Below are 19,805 nucleotides of genomic sequence, written 5' to 3'. Positions count from 1 at the left end.
ATCACCATTAATTTATTGTTTTAATTACTCTAAAACGTAATCTCGGAGAAATTGTTTTTCTAACAGAAATTATGCATATGCCTGTGTTTGAGATATATATATATATATATATATGTATATATTTGGGATTAGTTTTTTGGAATATTATGTATTTTTTCATGGTTTTATATATGTGCATTTAATTTACATATGCTCTCAGAATTTCAGTGATATAATAAATTATTTTGCAGCAATAATTAATCTTTGATATGTATGCAATTAAAATTTCATAATTTAAATTAACTTTATATGAATAGAGAATATTTGTTAAATTCAAATTTCATTCTTTGCAGCAATGGCACATGAGAATTATTTAAATTTTACTTTACTTTTTATTCTTATGAAACAATATATATATATTCTGTAACTGTAGGGGGAAAAAGCATGGATTTTTCTCAGCTGTTTAAACAGTTCCCATGTGTAAAATAGTATTTCATCCCCCAAAATATTAGTTAATTTTCTCCTAATGTATAATGTCTTGCCTGTTCGTACAGTGTGATTAATGTCATGGTAATTTTGGATACTTTCTATAGATCTTGCATAATAACTACACATGTAAGTTATATACACATTCATAAATCTCTTATGATATGAAAAGTTATTGCAGACTTTCACATAACTATTAATAACTTGATATTCTCGATAACATGTGACTTACCTTACTTCCGTAGACCATGATCAGAATTAAATAAACTTATAAGGTTATCATACTAAATTACACGAAAAGCAGCATGACATAAATAAATACAAAGAAATTAAATGTATTTACTGTACTAATAGATTATTATATTACATGACATTGATTTTGCCCATGTATAATAGTAATGAAAGCCAGTTTTCCATAGAAAGTCCTCTACAGAGGCATCTGTTTTCTTAAGCAGATTGCTTTTACCACATTTCAGTGACCTTGATTTAAGTATGAAACTGGATAATATTTTCTTTCTGCATGAAATGTGTTAACTGAGTTTGAGAAATATAAGCCATCTTGCAGCTACTGTGATAATACTAATTTTTGGTACCTCCATATTATTCCATCAACCATGAAAGTTGTGCTAATTACTGCTGTGGAATTCTGAGCCAGACATTTGTATACAGCAGTTACAACAAACCATACAACAGTCTCTTTGCAGAATACATGAAATAACCCTGCTGTGAAAGTATTGGACCCACTTCGTGAATAAACATTTGTTCATTACTACTGTTTTATTTGCGGTCAAATTTTACCAAAAGCTCATTTTAGAATGCTATGAATACAAGTTGTCCACAGGTAATTGTTCCAATTTCTTACTGTTTTGTTCGCTATTTCCACATACAGTAGATGTTAATTCTTTCGACCAGCTGTAAAAGAACTGGAGTGCAATCACAAATGTGATTCTACCTAGCTTACCAAGAATTATTTTCGGTTACATACAAATAAAACCGCAGATGTTGCGAGTGTGGTGATATTAATTTTTGTTTTGTCTTCATTAACCGGAAAAATAAATTTTCCATTAATGGTGAAAAGGTAAGAAATATATGATAATAAGTATAATATTATAGTCATTTCAAATTACTGCAAGAATGTTTCATTATTATTCAAATAATAATAACAAAAAGCTATCTATACTATAATTATAGTGAAGTATAGATATTAAATAATACAAAATATTAAATAAATTTTAGAATCACCTATTTACTATAATTACTACAATTTAATGAAAAAAGGGTAGCTGTAATTTTTTTTTTTTTTTTTTTTTTTTTTTTTTGTGTGTGTGTGTGTTTTAATGTTTTATTGCATATTTTTTAATAATGAGAAACAGTGACATATTTTTGTTAAAAATGGAAAGTAAACTCCTTAAAAAGACTGATTTATTAATATGTCCACTATATTTAATGTTAAAAATCTGTGTATTAAAATTTCAGATGAAACTTTCTTTTGACTTAGGATTTATGTTTTTCTAGGTATGGAATGCTCGTCTGAGGGTTCTCTATGCTATAGGACAATGGCCAGGCAATACTCATGATGCATTTATATGGAGTGGACTGAAACAAAATCTAGACAGTATTTTGTCGCATCGTGCATATCTTTGGGAGATAGTGGATTATATTCCCATTTTATCACGGGAATATCTGTATAATGAGAAGCACAGAAAAGTTCGTGCAGCTATAGAGATCAAATCAAGATTTAGGGTAATGTACGATACTGGTGGAACACTATTATATTCACAAAGCAAAATATGTAAAATGGTCATATCTGGTGGCCATTTTACATAATATATGCTTAAGGTATTGTGTTCAAAATCCTGAGATTAATGTGTTTGAAGATGATGAGTTGGTACCTTCAGAAAGTTTTCAGTCAGTGCATGTCGAAATTGCGTTGCACAATGAATTATCTTTAAATTTTGAAACTCGATAATAAAAACCCAAATTGGGCAACAATGAACCTCTGGCAAAGGTGAAACCCCCTTCATGGATAATAAAGAATATATTATGAAAAAAATTACTTTCATAATATATTCTTGGGGACCCACATGCCATGGTTTATATTTAAACCTGTAACTAAATGCACAACCCTAAATGATTTTAATTTATAATAATAATCCTAAATAATTTTATTAGTCCTGGTTTCAAATGCATACTGAGAACTTTTATCATCATTGTTGTTCCCTCTGAATTTCTTGTTTCCATCATTTATGTTTAAAAACTCTTGAATACCAGAAATAACTTAATAGGCTTGATATATATGTATTTTAGTGTTGAGTATGCCAGTCATGATTTACAATAGTAAGGGGCGAATTCAAATGCAACGCTTGTCATGGGAATCGCAGTTGCATTGCAAAACCGAATTCAAGTGCAACGCTTTTCGGACACGCCTACTGAAAATACGTCACTACCATAGAGGAATTTTGCGGCTACTCCTGACCTGCCGCAAACTCTTAACAGCGACTGTAAACAAGATGGCTGAAGTGATTTTGCTCAGACGTTTAAGAAATCGGAGAAATGCTGATCGAATTCCTTGGCATTTAAGAGACAGTCGTAATGCTTTTGAAATGTCGGAGCGTGAATTCATCAGTTGATTCAGATTAAATCGGTTTGCTTCAATGAATTGAAACCTTTTCTGAAGGCAACTGCCAATGGATATTCTCTGCAAAAGCAGGTTTGTTTTTACTTCAGATTATGAAAATTGAAATACTTCTGGAAATGTTTCCGAATCAAAGACTATCCTTAAAGGACCTATTTGAGAATATTATATCTTTTTATACGTAAACACACAAATTTTTAATGTTATTGTATCAGGATTCTTTCTTTTTCATCCCGTTTTTTTTTCGTAGTAATGATCGAAATCGTTAATTGCTGCGAATTTTGGAATGCAGTAATAATATCACCATTAATTTATTGTTTTAATTACTCTAAAACGTAATCTCGGAGAAATTGTTTTTCTAACAGAAATTATGCATATGCCTGTGTTTGAGATATATATATATATATATATATGTATATATTTGGGATTAGTTTTTTGGAATATTATGTATTTTTTCATGGTTTTATATACGTGCATTTAATTTACATATGCTCTCAGAATTTCAGTGATATAATAAATTATTTTGCAGCAATAATTAATCTTTGATATGTATGCAATTAAAATTTCATAATTTAAATTAACTTTATATGAATAGAGAATATTTGTTAAATTCAAATTTCATTCTTTGCAGCAATGGCACATGAGAATTATTTAAATTTTACTTTACTTTTTATTCTTATGAAACAATATATATATATTCTGTAACTGTAGGGGGAAAAAGCATGGATTTTTCTCAGCTGTTTAAACAGTTCCCATGTGTAAAATAGTATTTCATCCCCCAAAATATTAGTTAATTTTCTACTAATGTATAATGTCTTGCCTGTTCGTACAATGTGATTAATGTCATGGTAATTTTGGATACTTTCTATAGATCTTGCATAATAACTACACATGTAAGTTATATACACATTCGTAAATCTCTTATGATATGAAAAGTTACTGCAGACTTTCACATAACTATTAATAACTTGATATTCTCGATAACAGATGACTTACCTTACTTCTGTAGACCATGATCAGAATTAAATAAACTTATAAGGTTATCATACTAAATTACACGAAAAGCAGCATGACATAAATAAATACAAAGAAATTAAATGTATTTACTGTACTAATAGATTATTATATTACATGACATTGGTTTTGCCCATGTATAATAGTAATGAAAGCCAGTTTTCCATAGAAAGTCCTCTACAGAGGCATCTGTTTTCTTAAGCAGATTGCTTTTACCACATTTCAGTGACCTTGATTTAAGTATGAAACTGGATAATATTTTCTTTCTGCATGAAATGTGTTAACCGAGTTTTAGAAATATAAGCCATCTTGCAGTTACTGTGATAATAGTACTAATTTTTGGTACCTCCATATTATATCATCAACCATGAGAGTTGTGCTAATTACTGCTGTGGAATTCTGAGCCAGACATTTGTATACAGCAGTTACAACAAACCATACAACAGTCTCTCTGCAGAATACATGAAATAACCCTGCTGTGAAAGTATTGGACCCACTTCGTGAATAAACATTTGTTTATTACTACTGTTTTATTTGTGGTCAAATTTTACCAAAAGCTCATTTTAGAATGCTATGAATACAAGTTGTCCACAGGTAATTGTTCCAATTCTTACTGTTTTGTTCGCTATTTCCACATACAGTAGATGTTAATTCTTTCGACCAGCTGTAAAAGAACTGGAGTGCAATCACAAATGCGATTCTACCTAGCTTACCAAAAATTATTTTGGGTTACATACAAATGAAACCGCAGATGTTGCGAGTGTGGTGATATTAATTTTTGTTTTGTCTTCATTAACCGGAAAAATAAATTTTCCATTAATGGTGAAAAGGTAAGAAATATATGATAATAAGTATAATATTATAGTCATTTCAAATTACTGCAAGAATGTTTCATTATTATTCAAATAATAATAACAAAAAGCTATCTATACTATAATTATAGTGAAGTATAGATATTAAATAATACAAAATATTAAATAAATTTTAGAATCACCTATTTACTATAATTACTACAATTTAATGAAAAAAGGGTAGCTGTAATTTTTTTTTTTTTTTTTTTTTTTTTTTTTTTTTTTGTGTGTGTGTGTGTGTGTTTTAATGTTTTATTGCATATTTTTTAATAATGAGAAACAGTGACATATTTTTGTTAAAAATGGAAAGTAAACTCCTTAAAAAGACTGATTTATTAATATGTCCACTATATTTAATGTTAAAAATCTGTGTATTAAAATTTCAGATGAAACTTTCTTTTGACTTAGTATTTATGTTTTTCTAGGTATGGAATGCTCGTCTGAGGGTTCTCTATGCTATAGGACAATGGCCAGGCAATACTCATGATGCATTTATATGGAGTGGACTGAAACAAAATCTAGACAGTATTTTGTCTCATCGTGCATATCTTTGGGAGATAGTGGATTATATTCCCATTTTATCACGGGAATATCTGTATAATGAGAAGCACAGAAAAGTTCGTGCAGCTATAGAGATCAAATCAAGATTTAGGGTAATGTACGATACTGGTGGAACACTATTATATTCACAAAGCAAAATATGTAAAATGGTCATATCTGGTGGCCATTTTACATAATATATGCTTAAGGTATTGTGTTCAAAATCCTGAGATTAATGTGTTTGAAGATGATGAGTTGGTACCTTCAGAAAGTTTTCAGTCAGTGCATGTCGAAATTGCATTGCACAATGAATTATCTTTAAATTTTGAAACTCGATAATAAAAACCCAAATTGGGCAACAATGAACCTCTGGCAAAGGTGAAACCCCCTTCATGGATAATAAAGAATATATTATGAAAAAAATTACTTTCATAATATATTCTTGGGGACCCACATGCCATGGTTTATATTTAAACTTGTAACTAAATGCACAACCCTAAATGATTTTGATTTTTAATATTAATCCTAAATAATTTTATTAGTCCTGGTTTCAAATGCATACTGACAACTTTTATCATTATTGTTCTTCCCTCTGAATTTCTTGTTTCCATCATTTATGTTTAAAAACTCTTGACTACCAGAAATAACTTAATAGGCTTGATATATATATATTTTAGTGTTGAGTATGCCAGTCATGATTTACAATAGTAAGTCACTATAAATTAGCATTGCACTTAATTTATCTTAAACTTAGCAATAAGATTTACTGCACCGAAATTCAGTTTCTTCCAAAAAGTCAAATGTTTCCCTTTCTTCCCCTACCGTGGGACAAGATAGAAAATTTCCATGTGATAATACACATTTAATAGCATAAGAACTTCATGCTTATTTATTATAGTATAAATTAAAACTGACATATTCTGTCAAAGATATTTAAATGTATTTCCTAAAAGCAATTATTTCACTCTATACTGTTTATGTCTTCTTGGCGGTAGGCAAAACAAATATTGAACAGTTCAATTTTCCTCCACCATTCCTGTGAGCGTATTCTTCGATTAAGCAGGGCTTTGCTCCAATTCCTGATTAGCATAATATGTAAAGAATAAACAGCCTATGATTTATGCCTCCATATCCTCTTGTATTATTTTGAAGAACATACATTTTTCTTTTAATTCTAGATTTTAAAACATTAAAGTAAGGGAAAGATTGTTTGCTGAATTTAGATTTGTATCATCATTACGCATTCACTATAATAACTTACTGCATACTTACCTCAGTGGGTTTGCCATTAAAAGAAATACATTTAAGTAAAATCATGAGTGTATAATAAATTGTTTTTCAGCCAAAAAAAGAGAAGGGGGAAGATAAATACAGTTTGATTCACTTAATTTTTAGTACGCGACTCAACATTGTTATTGTAAACTAGACATTAGGCATACTTTAATAGTTGTCATCTCTATATTTTTAGAAGTTCGAAATTAGAATGTCAATTTTATCTGCCATTGTTATGGAGCTGTAGGATATCGAATGTTATTTCTTCAATGATAAAAAGAAATGAAATTTTTAATACCACATATCATTCATATAACTTATTAACGTAATTGAAAAACAATTTAATTCATTTCGTGTTATATCTGAAAATTAAAATTTGTAATACATTGACTAAAGATTCTTACAGATCTTATTCCCATTTTCCTCCAGGAAAAAGATAATTGCTGTGTAAAATGCATAAATATTTTCACGAGACTTATAATAGTGGTATTAGAATTATTATAATGTTTATGTCATATAATGGATCTGTGAATTTCTTTTAAATAATTTTTATAATCACAAAATTTTATAAAATTAAGAAAGTAGTAAATTTTACAATTAAAATATGAATCCCACACTGCAGAAATACATACAAGAATGAAAACACTGTAATATTTGAAATGCATTATTTATTTTTTTTAATAAATTAATAATTATATTTTGATTTTCTATGACAGCAGACTGATTTGCAACTGATTGCTTATACAAGTCACATATTTCACACAGTACATTAATATATTCTTCTGCGTTTTAATTATTTCCTTTTCTGCAGCTGTAATATCATCTCTCTTCCTTTTTCTCTTCGGTCTCCTGCTTCGAATAGTTGAGCTTCTATCTGAGAGAAAATTTTAAAATATTCATTCAAATTCAAATATTCTTAATTTTTATATTTCATAATGTAAAACACTTTTTATAATTAATTAAACAATGAAACTTCTCTAAAAAGGAACAATTCATAATATTGATTTCTTTAACTTTCAATTTTTTTCCCTTTATAATTTTTAATACTGTTTATAGATCAAGAGGATTTAATGATTATTATTTTAAATTCTTAAAATCGTGTTGTTAATAAAAGACATACTCTGTATATAATGTTCGCAATAAAGAATTGAAATAACTCTTTTGTTTGAGAAATATTAATTTACATCTGTTACAATTAATTTATACCAGCGGTTCTCAGCCGGTGGTATGCAAAGAAACAAAATATTTTTAACTATGAAATTCAAAAATCTCATAAAGAAAAGAATAGTTAATAGAAATTTCCTTCGATCGAAATTGACTTGAAGATTTGGAAAATGACACACTTGTTAACTTTTGGCTGAACCGAAAAAAAGAATTTAAAGGCATTTCAAATAAAGCTATCAAATTTGTATTGTCTTTTCGCACAACCTGTTTGTGTGAAAAAGTATTTTTTCCATGTTAAATTTGAAATATAAATACTCACCAAAATAAAAAGTGGATCCTAATTTACCATTAAATGAAATAAGAGCAGACATAAAGAAATTAAATATTAAAGTATTGGAACTGAAATTTTGATAATCAAGTGAATAATTAATTTAATTAAATTTAATTTTGATAATTAAGTAATCATCAGTTTTTAATCTAATAGTTCTTTATGTGTACATATTTAATACAAAGAGTGTGCAAATGGCAATATATATATAATATGTTTTTAATATTTCTATTGAGGAATTGAAAAAAAAAAAAACATTGTAAAATTAGTGGTAGTCTTAATGTTTTTCAGTTTTTGCTTAGATGGTACACTACAGTCAAAAGGTCGAAAACCGCTGATTTATACCATTAAAGTTTTTCTGTTGGGAGGAAAAGGAAAAGAAGAATGCAGAAAACATTAGATTTTATGTAATAGATACAAACTTGTCATTCCTAAATGCCATTGCAGATTTCTTCGTGTTAAAGGTGTGGAATTTTCTAATGTAAAAAAGAAAAGAGCACAAAATAAGCACAATTTACTCAACAATCTTGACTAAAATATACATGCTTTCAGAGATAGCATAAAGCAAGAAAAGTTTACTCAACAATCTTGATTGAAATATACATGCTTTCAGAAATAATATACAAAGCATACTGCATAATCAAAGTTATGAGTTTATATACTATGAGATACTATACATGTTTATAATATACCACGTTCCTGTACACCTAACACCTCGTCCACAATTTTCTATACAACTCATTAAAGATAGTTCCTGAAACATAACTGACTTAAGAGAAACATGCATACTTCTAATTTATGCACAACAATTTGACAAACATTAATTTCAGGTAAAGAGCTACATGTATTATATCAAAGAAAGAATGAATAAGTGTAATTTGCCTTTATCCTACAAATACTTAAAAACATTTACATTAAAAAAATGAATTATACATAATGGTAGCAAATTTTTAATGAAAAACAAAACAAGAGTTGAAAACTTAATGCAGTTTTTGTCAATATTTTACTCTCTTAAATTTTATTTTATTTTACTCTCTTAAAATTTATATAAATGTATAGAAATTTTATTTTACTTAATTATTTATTTATTTGGTTAAATTTTATTTTTATTAAAATTTTATTTTACTCTCTTAAAATTTATATAAATGTATAGAACTGGAAATGCATACCGCATTTGGCTGGAAAACTTGTGGTATTGTACTGCACTCTAGGGAAAGGGAAAAAGTATACAATGAAGCAATCATAAGAATAAAAGATATTTGCATATTATTGAAACCAGCTTAATAAAAGTTACCAAATTTTCAAAAATGTGCCAAACTCTGACAACGATTATGTATCAAAATTTTTCAGGTAACATGCTCATGACAATTTTTCATTCAAGCAATGTCACCATTTTCATATGTGTTTCTTATGTTGTATTTCAAGTTCCAATGGATTTTAGATACGAATAGTTGTTTTAGATTAATTTCAGATTTAAAATACTGCTTGTGGAGCTTACCATCAAAAGACGAAGCTGTGTTAAAAGTTCTGCAGGAATAGAACATTTTAGTACAAAAATTTCTAATGGAAACAACTATTAGATGAATTTGGTACATAGACAAGGCATGCAGTATCAAGTTTATGTAATTCTCTGATTTTTTTTTTTTAAGTGAAAACAGATCACTTGGCACAAGTGCTAAAAAATTAGACAAAAAATTTGTGGAAAATGTATTTTTTTTAAACTATCATATAATTTTTATTTAATAATTCAAATTAGTATTTTAAAATTTGTTAAATGCTTTTTCCTTTGATATGTTGATAACATTTTGCCAACTTAGATAAATACTGATAGTTTGGTTATGCTAAAAGCAAGCTGCAAAAACAACGTACTTCTCCTGATAAGTATTTTTCTCTTTTCATTTATAAAGACCACCAAACTGATCCAGGTGTTTGTGTTAATACGTTAAGTACCAAAAAATATTGAAGAATGCACAATGAAAGATGGCAACCAGTATGGTAAAAGATATAATTAATATATGCAATGAAAGAAATCTTATTAAAAGACGACTTTCATTATCAGCAGAGAAGCATGACACAGTTACAGTAAAGAAATTAAGCTTTTGTTTCTGCACTTGTAGCTTTTAATAGCCAAAAATTGTTTTTTGAAATTTTTTGAAATAAATAAATCTGAACATAACTGATATTAAACGAGATATTAAATGAGATAACTGATATTAACTGATATTAAATGAGAATGGGTCCAAACTTTCACTTAAGAAGCAGAAAGTGTACTGTAAATGCACAATATAATGAGCAGAACACAAAGCATAATTTATAAATTAACCTTTACTCCGGATGTATATATTACATTAATATCACATTAGAATTATCAGGGTTTCATATAATTTTTTATTTATTGTATTACATTGAAATACCTTTAATTTCATTTTTATATTTTCCCAACGATGTACAATATAAATCTAAAAATTGCTCTTAACAGTTTCATCACATAATGAATGTCTAAGGGAAGGAATGCCTGCGTGGAAGACTAAAAACTTAGTATTCATGTTATACATTGAAAAAATGAAGAAAACACTCATGCAGCCAGCTTTTTCACCTGGATTTAAAGAGAGACTGGGATAGCGGTGTTCAGCAGGCTTATCTGCTTGCACATAGATGGGCTTATTAATTACTATATAATTCAAGAACTAGTTAATTTTCATATGGTAAACATGCCTACTGTCACTGAAGAATCATGCATCTGCATTAAACAATAAAAATATAACACAAATTTGAATTTTAAAATAAACTTACTATTAGAAGAATTAAAACCAAATGCTGTAATTTGAAAATGGGAAAAAATGTGGTTTATATTTGAAAAAGCAAGGATTTTTGTCTGAAAAGTAAAATATATTTTACACACACCTGTTGCTGTAGATTACTTTGGAGGGAATTTTCTATAGGATAAAGTAAATAAAGTTGTACACATTATACACATGTTGTACACATTAAAAGAAATATATTTCTTTCGTTTTCAGGACTGGAACAATTCGTTACACTTCACTACAACGCAGTAAACACTTGACCATAAGCTCAGAGAAATCATGGAAACTGATGTTTTTTGTTTACATCGATACGCAGTCTCATTGGATACTGATGTAGTTTATCGGACAAGCTCTCCTGGCACGAGAGCAAACCAGCTCCCCATTGCAATTTTGACATCATCAGTTACCAGAGCGGTAAAGCGTTGCACTTGAATTCGACTTTAGCGGACGATAGCAGGAACGCCTCTTGCGAGCTAACATTTGCAATTTATCAGAGCGTTGCACTTGAATTTGCCGCTAAATTGGTTTGCTTCAATGAATTGAAACCTTTTCTGAAGGCAACTGCCAATGGATATTCTCTGCAAAAGCAGGTTTGTTTTTACTTCAGATTATGAAAATTGAAATACTTCTGGAAATGTTTCCGAATCAAAGACTATCCTTAAAGGACCTATTTGAGAATATTATATCTTTTTATACGTAAACACACAAATTTTTAATGTTATTGTATCAGGATTCTTTCTTTTTCATCCCGTTTTTTTTTCGTAGTAATGATCGAAATCGTTAATTGCTGCGAATTTTGGAATGCAGTAATAATATCACCATTAATTTATTGTTTTAATTACTCTAAAACGTAATCTCGGAGAAATTGTTTTTCTAACAGAAATTATGCATATGCCTGTGTTTGAGATATATATATATATATATATATGTATATATTTGGGATTAGTTTTTTGGAATATTATGTATTTTTTCATGGTTTTATATACGTGCATTTAATTTACATATGCTCTCAGAATTTCAGTGATATAATAAATTATTTTGCAGCAATAATTAATCTTTGATATGTATGCAATTAAAATTTCATAATTTAAATTAACTTTATATGAATAGAGAATATTTGTTAAATTCAAATTTCATTCTTTGCAGCAATGGCACATGAGAATTATTTAAATTTTACTTTACTTTTTATTCTTATGAAACAATATATATATATTCTGTAACTGTAGGGGGAAAAAGCATGGATTTTTCTCAGCTGTTTAAACAGTTCCCATGTGTAAAATAGTATTTCATCCCCCAAAATATTAGTTAATTTTCTACTAATGTATAATGTCTTGCCTGTTCGTACAATGTGATTAATGTCATGGTAATTTTGGATACTTTCTATAGATCTTGCATAATAACTACACATGTAAGTTATATACACATTCGTAAATCTCTTATGATATGAAAAGTTACTGCAGACTTTCACATAACTATTAATAACTTGATATTCTCGATAACAGATGACTTACCTTACTTCTGTAGACCATGATCAGAATTAAATAAACTTATAAGGTTATCATACTAAATTACACGAAAAGCAGCATGACATAAATAAATACAAAGAAATTAAATGTATTTACTGTACTAATAGATTATTATATTACATGACATTGGTTTTGCCCATGTATAATAGTAATGAAAGCCAGTTTTCCATAGAAAGTCCTCTACAGAGGCATCTGTTTTCTTAAGCAGATTGCTTTTACCACATTTCAGTGACCTTGATTTAAGTATGAAACTGGATAATATTTTCTTTCTGCATGAAATGTGTTAACCGAGTTTTAGAAATATAAGCCATCTTGCAGTTACTGTGATAATAGTACTAATTTTTGGTACCTCCATATTATATCATCAACCATGAGAGTTGTGCTAATTACTGCTGTGGAATTCTGAGCCAGACATTTGTATACAGCAGTTACAACAAACCATACAACAGTCTCTCTGCAGAATACATGAAATAACCCTGCTGTGAAAGTATTGGACCCACTTCGTGAATAAACATTTGTTTATTACTACTGTTTTATTTGTGGTCAAATTTTACCAAAAGCTCATTTTAGAATGCTATGAATACAAGTTGTCCACAGGTAATTGTTCCAATTCTTACTGTTTTGTTCGCTATTTCCACATACAGTAGATGTTAATTCTTTCGACCAGCTGTAAAAGAACTGGAGTGCAATCACAAATGCGATTCTACCTAGCTTACCAAAAATTATTTTGGGTTACATACAAATGAAACCGCAGATGTTGCGAGTGTGGTGATATTAATTTTTGTTTTGTCTTCATTAACCGGAAAAATAAATTTTCCATTAATGGTGAAAAGGTAAGAAATATATGATAATAAGTATAATATTATAGTCATTTCAAATTACTGCAAGAATGTTTCATTATTATTCAAATAATAATAACAAAAAGCTATCTATACTATAATTATAGTGAAGTATAGATATTAAATAATACAAAATATTAAATAAATTTTAGAATCACCTATTTACTATAATTACTACAATTTAATGAAAAAAGGGTAGCTGTAATTTTTTTTTTTTTTTTTTTTTTTTTTTTTTTTGTGTGTGTGTGTGTGTGTTTTAATGTTTTATTGCATATTTTTTAATAATGAGAAACAGTGACATATTTTTGTTAAAAATGGAAAGTAAACTCCTTAAAAAGACTGATTTATTAATATGTCCACTATATTTAATGTTAAAAATCTGTGTATTAAAATTTCAGATGAAACTTTCTTTTGACTTAGGATTTATGTTTTTCTAGGTATGGAATGCTCGTCTGAGGGTTCTCTATGCTATAGGACAATGGCCAGGCAATACTCATGATGCATTTATATGGAGTGGACTGAAACAAAATCTAGACAGTATTTTGTCTCATCGTGCATATCTTTGGGAGATAGTGGATTATATTCCCATTTTATCACGGGAATATCTGTATAATGAGAAGCACAGAAAAGTTCGTGCAGCTATAGAGATCAAATCAAGATTTAGGGTAATGTACGATACTGGTGGAACACTATTATATTCACAAAGCAAAATATGTAAAATGGTCATATCTGGTGGCCATTTTACATAATATATGCTTAAGGTATTGTGTTCAAAATCCTGAGATTAATGTGTTTGAAGATGATGAGTTGGTACCTTCAGAAAGTTTTCAGTCAGTGCATGTCGAAATTGCATTGCACAATGAATTATCTTTAAATTTTGAAACTCGATAATAAAAACCCAAATTGGGCAACAATGAACCTCTGGCAAAGGTGAAACCCCCTTCATGGATAATAAAGAATATATTATGAAAAAAATTACTTTCATAATATATTCTTGGGGACCCACATGCCATGGTTTATATTTAAACTTGTAACTAAATGCACAACCCTAAATGATTTTGATTTTTAATATTAATCCTAAATAATTTTATTAGTCCTGGTTTCAAATGCATACTGACAACTTTTATCATTATTGTTCTTCCCTCTGAATTTCTTGTTTCCATCATTTATGTTTAAAAACTCTTGACTACCAGAAATAACTTAATAGGCTTGATATATATATATTTTAGTGTTGAGTATGCCAGTCATGATTTACAATAGTAAGTCACTATAAATTAGCATTGCACTTAATTTATCTTAAACTTAGCAATAAGATTTACTGCACCGAAATTCAGTTTCTTCCAAAAAGTCAAATGTTTCCCTTTCTTCCCCTACCGTGGGACAAGATAGAAAATTTCCATGTGACAATACACATTTAATAGCATAAGAACTTCATGCTTATTTATTATAGTATAAATTAAAACTGACATATTCTGTCAAAGATATTTAAATGTATTTCCTAAAAGCAATTATTTCACTCTATACTGTTTATGTCTTCTTGGCGGTAGGCAAAACAAATATTGAACAGTTCAATTTTCCTCCACCATTCCTGTGAGCGTATTCTTCGATTAAGCAGGGCTTTGCTCCAATTCCTGATTAGCATAATATGTAAAGAATAAACAGCCTATGATTTATGCCTCCATATCCTCTTGTATTATTTTGAAGAACATACATTTTTCTTTTAATTCTAGATTTTAAAACATTAAAGTAAGGGAAAGATTGTTTGCTGAATTTAGATTTGTATCATCATTACGCATTCACTATAATAACTTACTGCATACTTACCTCAGTGGGTTTGCCATTAAAAGAAATACATTTAAGTAAAATCATGAGTGTATAATAAATTGTTTTTCAGCCAAAAAAAGAGAAGGGGGAAGATAAATACAGTTTGATTCACTTAATTTTTAGTACGCGACTCAACATTGTTATTGTAAACTAGACATTAGGCATACTTTAATAGTTGTCATCTCTATATTTTTAGAAGTTCGAAATTAGAATGTCAATTTTATCTGCCATTGTTATGGAGCTGTAGGATATCGAATGTTATTTCTTCAATGATAAAAAGAAATGAAATTTTTAATACCACATATCATTCATATAACTTATTAACGTAATTGAAAAACAATTTAATTCATTTCGTGTTATATCTGAAAATTAAAATTTGTAATACATTGACTAAAGATTCTTACAGATCTTATTCCCATTTTCCTCCAGGAAAAAGATAATTGCTGTGTAAAATGCATAAATATTTTCACGAGACTTATAATAGTGGTATTAGAATTATTATAATGTTTATGTCATATAATGGATCTGTGAATTTCTTTTAAATAATTTTTATAATCACAAAATTTTATAAAATTAAGAAAGTAGTAAATTTTACAATTAAAATATGAATCCCACACTGCAGAAATACATACAAGAATGAAAACACTGTAATATTTGAAATGCATTATTTATTTTTTTTAATAAATTAATAATTATATTTTGATTTTCTATGACAGCAGACTGATTTGCAACTGATTGCTTATACAAGTCACATATTTCACACAGTACATTAATATATTCTTCTGCGTTTTAATTATTTCCTTTTCTGCAGCTGTAATATCATCTCTCTTCCTTTTTCTCTTCGGTCTCCTGCTTCGAATAGTTGAGCTTCTATCTGAGAGAAAATTTTAAAATATTCATTCAAATTCAAATATTCTTAATTTTTATATTTCATAATGTAAAACACTTTTTATAATTAATTAAACAATGAAACTTCTCTAAAAAGGAACAATTCATAATATTGATTTCTTTAACTTTCAATTTTTTTCCCTTTATAATTTTTAATACTGTTTATAGATCAAGAGGATTTAATGATTATTATTTTAAATTCTTAAAATCGTGTTGTTAATAAAAGACATACTCTGTATATAATGTTCGCAATAAAGAATTGAAATAACTCTTTTGTTTGAGAAATATTAATTTACATCTGTTACAATTAATTTATACCAGCGGTTCTCAGCCGGTGGTATGCAAAGAAACAAAATATTTTTAACTATGAAATTCAAAAATCTCATAAAGAAAAGAATAGTTAATAGAAATTTCCTTCGATCGAAATTGACTTGAAGATTTGGAAAATGACACACTTGTTAACTTTTGGCTGAACCGAAAAAAAGAATTTAAAGGCATTTCAAATAAAGCTATCAAATTTGTATTGTCTTTTCGCACAACCTGTTTGTGTGAAAAAGTATTTTTTCCATGTTAAATTTGAAATATAAATACTCACCAAAATAAAAAGTGGATCCTAATTTACCATTAAATGAAATAAGAGCAGACATAAAGAAATTAAATATTAAAGTATTGGAACTGAAATTTTGATAATCAAGTGAATAATTAATTTAATTAAATTTAATTTTGATAATTAAGTAATCATCAGTTTTTAATCTAATAGTTCTTTATGTGTACATATTTAATACAAAGAGTGTGCAAATGGCAATATATATATAATATGTTTTTAATATTTCTATTGAGGAATTGAAAAAAAAAAAAACATTGTAAAATTAGTGGTAGTCTTAATGTTTTTCAGTTTTTGCTTAGATGGTACACTACAGTCAAAAGGTCGAAAACCGCTGATTTATACCATTAAAGTTTTTCTGTTGGGAGGAAAAGGAAAAGAAGAATGCAGAAAACATTAGATTTTATGTAATAGATACAAACTTGTCATTCCTAAATGCCATTGCAGATTTCTTCGTGTTAAAGGTGTGGAATTTTCTAATGTAAAAAAGAAAAGAGCACAAAATAAGCACAATTTACTCAACAATCTTGACTAAAATATACATGCTTTCAGAGATAGCATAAAGCAAGAAAAGTTTACTCAACAATCTTGATTGAAATATACATGCTTTCAGAAATAATATACAAAGCATACTGCATAATCAAAGTTATGAGTTTATATACTATGAGATACTATACATGTTTATAATATACCACGTTCCTGTACACCTAACACCTCGTCCACAATTTTCTATACAACTCATTAAAGATAGTTCCTGAAACATAACTGACTTAAGAGAAACATGCATACTTCTAATTTATGCACAACAATTTGACAAACATTAATTTCAGGTAAAGAGCTACATGTATTATATCAAAGAAAGAATGAATAAGTGTAATTTGCCTTTATCCTACAAATACTTAAAAACATTTACATTAAAAAAATGAATTATACATAATGGTAGCAAATTTTTAATGAAAAACAAAACAAGAGTTGAAAACTTAATGCAGTTTTTGTCAATATTTTACTCTCTTAAATTTTATTTTATTTTACTCTCTTAAAATTTATATAAATGTATAGAAATTTTATTTTACTTAATTATTTATTTATTTGGTTAAATTTTATTTTTATTAAAATTTTATTTTACTCTCTTAAAATTTATATAAATGTATAGAACTGGAAATGCATACCGCATTTGGCTGGAAAACTTGTGGTATTGTACTGCACTCTAGGGAAAGGGAAAAAGTATACAATGAAGCAATCATAAGAATAAAAGATATTTGCATATTATTGAAACCAGCTTAATAAAAGTTACCAAATTTTCAAAAATGTGCCAAACTCTGACAACGATTATGTATCAAAATTTTTCAGGTAACATGCTCATGACAATTTTTCATTCAAGCAATGTCACCATTTTCATATGTGTTTCTTATGTTGTATTTCAAGTTCCAATGGATTTTAGATACGAATAGTTGTTTTAGATTAATTTCAGATTTAAAATACTGCTTGTGGAGCTTACCATCAAAAGACGAAGCTGTGTTAAAAGTTCTGCAGGAATAGAACATTTTAGTACAAAAATTTCTAATGGAAACAACTATTAGATGAATTTGGTACATAGACAAGGCATGCAGTATCAAGTTTATGTAATTCTCTGATTTTTTTTTTTTAAGTGAAAACAGATCACTTGGCACAAGTGCTAAAAAATTAGACAAAAAATTTGTGGAAAATGTATTTTTTTTAAACTATCATATAATTTTTATTTAATAATTCAAATTAGTATTTTAAAATTTGTTAAATGCTTTTTCCTTTGATATGTTGATAACATTTTGCCAACTTAGATAAATACTGATAGTTTGGTTATGCTAAAAGCAAGCTGCAAAAACAACGTACTTCTCCTGATAAGTATTTTTCTCTTTTCATTTATAAAGACCACCAAACTGATCCAGGTGTTTGTGTTAATACGTTAAGTACCAAAAAATATTGAAGAATGCACAATGAAAGATGGCAACCAGTATGGTAAAAGATATAATTAATATATGCAATGAAAGAAATCTTATTAAAAGACGACTTTCATTATCAGCAGAGAAGCATGACACAGTTACAGTAAAGAAATTAAGCTTTTGTTTCTGCACTTGTAGCTTTTAATAGCCAAAAATTGTTTTTTGAAATTTTTTGAAATAAATAAATCTGAACATAACTGATATTAAACGAGATATTAAATGAGATAACTGATATTAACTGATATTAAATGAGAATGGGTCCAAACTTTCACTTAAGAAGCAGAAAGTGTACTGTAAATGCACAATATAATGAGCAGAACACAAAGCATAATTTATAAATTAACCTTTACTCCGGATGTATATATTACATTAATATCACATTAGAATTATCAGGGTTTCATATAATTTTTTATTTATTGTATTACATTGAAATACCTTTAATTTCATTTTTATATTTTCCCAACGATGTACAATATAAATCTAAAAATTGCTCTTAACAGTTTCATCACATAATGAATGTCTAAGGGAAGGAATGCCTGCGTGGAAGACTAAAAACTTAGTATTCATGTTATACATTGAAAAAATGAAGAAAACACTCATGCAGCCAGCTTTTTCACCTGGATTTAAAGAGAGACTGGGATAGCGGTGTTCAGCAGGCTTATCTGCTTGCACATAGATGGGCTTATTAATTACTATATAATTCAAGAACTAGTTAATTTTCATATGGTAAACATGCCTACTGTCACTGAAGAATCATGCATCTGCATTAAACAATAAAAATATAACACAAATTTGAATTTTAAAATAAACTTACTATTAGAAGAATTAAAACCAAATGCTGTAATTTGAAAATGGGAAAAAATGTGGTTTATATTTGAAAAAGCAAGGATTTTTGTCTGAAAAGTAAAATATATTTTACACACACCTGTTGCTGTAGATTACTTTGGAGGGAATTTTCTATAGGATAAAGTAAATAAAGTTGTACACATTATACACATGTTGTACACATTAAAAGAAATATATTTCTTTCGTTTTCAGGACTGGAACAATTCGTTACACTTCACTACAACGC

The 19,805-nt window shown here is 28.1% G+C and overlaps 1 protein-coding gene across 1 annotated transcript in view; it reads left to right on the top strand.

Moving 5' to 3' along the window:
- Positions 1-1,079: 1,079 nt before the first annotated feature.
- LOC146996287 (uncharacterized) overlaps positions 1,080-19,805 on the top strand; it is a 35,629-nt gene continuing 16,903 nt past the window's right edge. Inside the window, exons 1-4 of the mRNA XM_085821404.1 lie at positions 1,080-1,085; positions 1,981-2,208; positions 5,391-5,618; positions 13,876-14,103. Coding sequence (XP_085677530.1) covers positions 1,080-1,085; positions 1,981-2,208; positions 5,391-5,618; positions 13,876-14,103 — 690 coding nt within the window. The remainder of the gene's footprint in view (positions 1,086-1,980; positions 2,209-5,390; positions 5,619-13,875; positions 14,104-19,805) is intronic.

This window comes from Stegodyphus dumicola, chromosome 7 (genome assembly GCF_044657685.1).
Source record: "Stegodyphus dumicola isolate Sdum_Otavi_A_Nest chromosome 7, ASM4465768v1".
NCBI classification, from domain to species: Eukaryota; Metazoa; Arthropoda; class Arachnida; order Araneae; family Eresidae; genus Stegodyphus; species Stegodyphus dumicola.
This window is presented reverse-complemented; position numbering and strand designations above follow the sequence as displayed.